General features: G+C 51.7%; 1 protein-coding gene across 1 annotated transcript; it reads left to right on the top strand.

Moving 5' to 3' along the window:
• Nucleotides 1-491: 491 nt before the first annotated feature.
• Pmar_PMAR014257 (Thermitase, putative) lies at nt 492-1766 on the top strand (the record flags this gene model as incomplete). The annotated part of the gene is made up of 1 exon (XM_002786272.1): nt 492-1766. One exon carries the CDS (start codon nt 492-494, stop codon nt 1764-1766), a length of 1275 nt encoding a protein of 424 aa, XP_002786318.1.
• Between the last annotated feature and the right edge of the window lie 239 nt (nt 1767-2005).

Below are 2005 nucleotides of genomic sequence, written 5' to 3'. Positions count from 1 at the left end.
ACCCAAAACTCGTCAGAACCGTGAATAGGCGTCACAGTGTAGGGGACGTCGGCAGAAACGCCGCACTCACCGTCATTTACGCTTATGTGAACAGTCTGCTGGTCATTAGCGAATACAAGGGTACCGCCAGATGTAGCGGATGCTCTGCAAGCGTAGGTGCCCACAGGGTGGGAAGCGCGAACGCTTACGATAAGGCTCAAGCAAGAGATGATAGAAGAAAGGTATCTCATATACGGAGGTTGTAACAAGTTACTACCGATGAGGGATAACTCGAAAAAGGTAGCGATTCGAAACCTAGACGCCCCTGCGGCCTCATCCGGAGACGTGAGTCACGTCACGTGACGCCTGGCGAGCCGCGCCCACCTTAGGCCAGTCTTGGGTGACCGTCACCCAAGACTGGACGTGTCACCCGGTGACGCGAAGTTCGTGGGTGGAGCCACCATAACTCAACGGGGTCACCATAACAGTTTCTTGTTACTGTATTCGAAGCGATGAAGCTCCTCTCTTTTGTTCCGCTCATAGCCGCATCGACCTCCACAAACGTTTATGACAGCAAGACTATCGTATCGGTCACCTCCGCCGATGCTTTCGTCGACGTTCGGGATATCCCAAAGCGTCTCGAAGATGCCAAGGTCGCGCTCAAGCCTGGAATGGCCGCCTACCTGAAGACGGCAACTATCAAGACTTTGAAGTCCTCGGGCTTGCAGGTGGTTGCTACTTCCGAGGACACAGTGAGCTTCGACGATCTTTGTGCCTACTTGAAGGAGGCGGCCTCCAAACTCTCCGGTCTGGACTGTGAATGCTCTCCTAATTTTGCCACCAAGGAAGAGGACACCAGTGACAATCTCGGCGTGAATGACCCGAATGCTTCGTTGCAAAGGGCATTCAAGCGGATGAACATGCAAGACGTATGGAGACTATCTGCGCCCTACGCGAGGCGAACTGTCGCCGTAGCCGTTATGGACAGCGGCCTCAACTTCAGCGATCCTGAGATCGCTTCTTATCGTGGCGTTTTCCGTAAGAAGAGCGGTGGATCCATCGATGGTGGCTGGAACTTCGTGGACGACTCCTCAAACTTAACATCGACTCGTCAGCATGGTCAGGCGTGTGCCAGAATTATCGCGGCTAGGAAGAACAATAGCAACGATATGGCCGGAATGGCGTCCAACGTACGTTTGGCGTCTTTAAAAACTAAGGGATCTGATGGTACTGGTGGCTGGGCACATATGGCTGAAGCCATGGATATGGCCGTGGATATTGGAGTCGACGTCGTATCAATCTCACTGGGAGGATTCATATCAAAGAGCTTCAGCGACATGGTCCTGGCCAAGGCCTTCAAAGCAGCAACTGACCAGAATATCATTGTTGTCGCCGGCGCTGGTAACAATGGGAAGCGGGCTGACACATACTATCCATGCTCGCTGCCACGCGTGGTCTGTGTGGGTGCTCTCAGGAACCAGGACACTCTTGAAATGGCTGGTTTTAGCAACTACGGTGATAGCGTCGATATCGCTGCCTACGGCACGGATATCTATGTCGGTAACAACGAAATCTCGTCGGGTACGTCCTTTGCCTGTCCTATCGTCTCTGGAGCAGCCGCGATCTTGCTTTCTATGGGCGTTAAGCCAAAGTACGTTGCTGGGATACTCATCCATAACGTTGATCGGTTCAATAGCTCTTCGAGGCCCATGAGGAAGCATGCCGGGGCTCTGAACCCGCTAAAAGCTGTCAATATGGCGATCGATTATCCCATTTTGAGACGCTAAATGCATCGAGCTGCTCACATTTGACTTCATACTCGATAGGGAATTCTATCGCATAGTGGTCACTTATCCCTCTGCCTTTTATCCAACTCTTAAGCCCAGCTCTACTGGCAACTCAAAGAATGTTGCCGATCGCATCTAATCCGAGATATAAACAACGGATCTGTTCGGTATTATCCAACGAGTTTGTTATTGCGTTCTCTAGTTCAACAAGAGGACGAAATACCGGATGATACTATCAC

Source organism: Perkinsus marinus, assembly GCF_000006405.1.
Source record: "Perkinsus marinus ATCC 50983 genomic scaffold scf_1104296931632, whole genome shotgun sequence".
Taxonomy (NCBI): domain Eukaryota; phylum Perkinsozoa; order Perkinsida; family Perkinsidae; genus Perkinsus; species Perkinsus marinus.
Note: the sequence above shows the minus strand (reverse complement) of the source record. Positions and strands in the feature narration are given on the sequence as shown.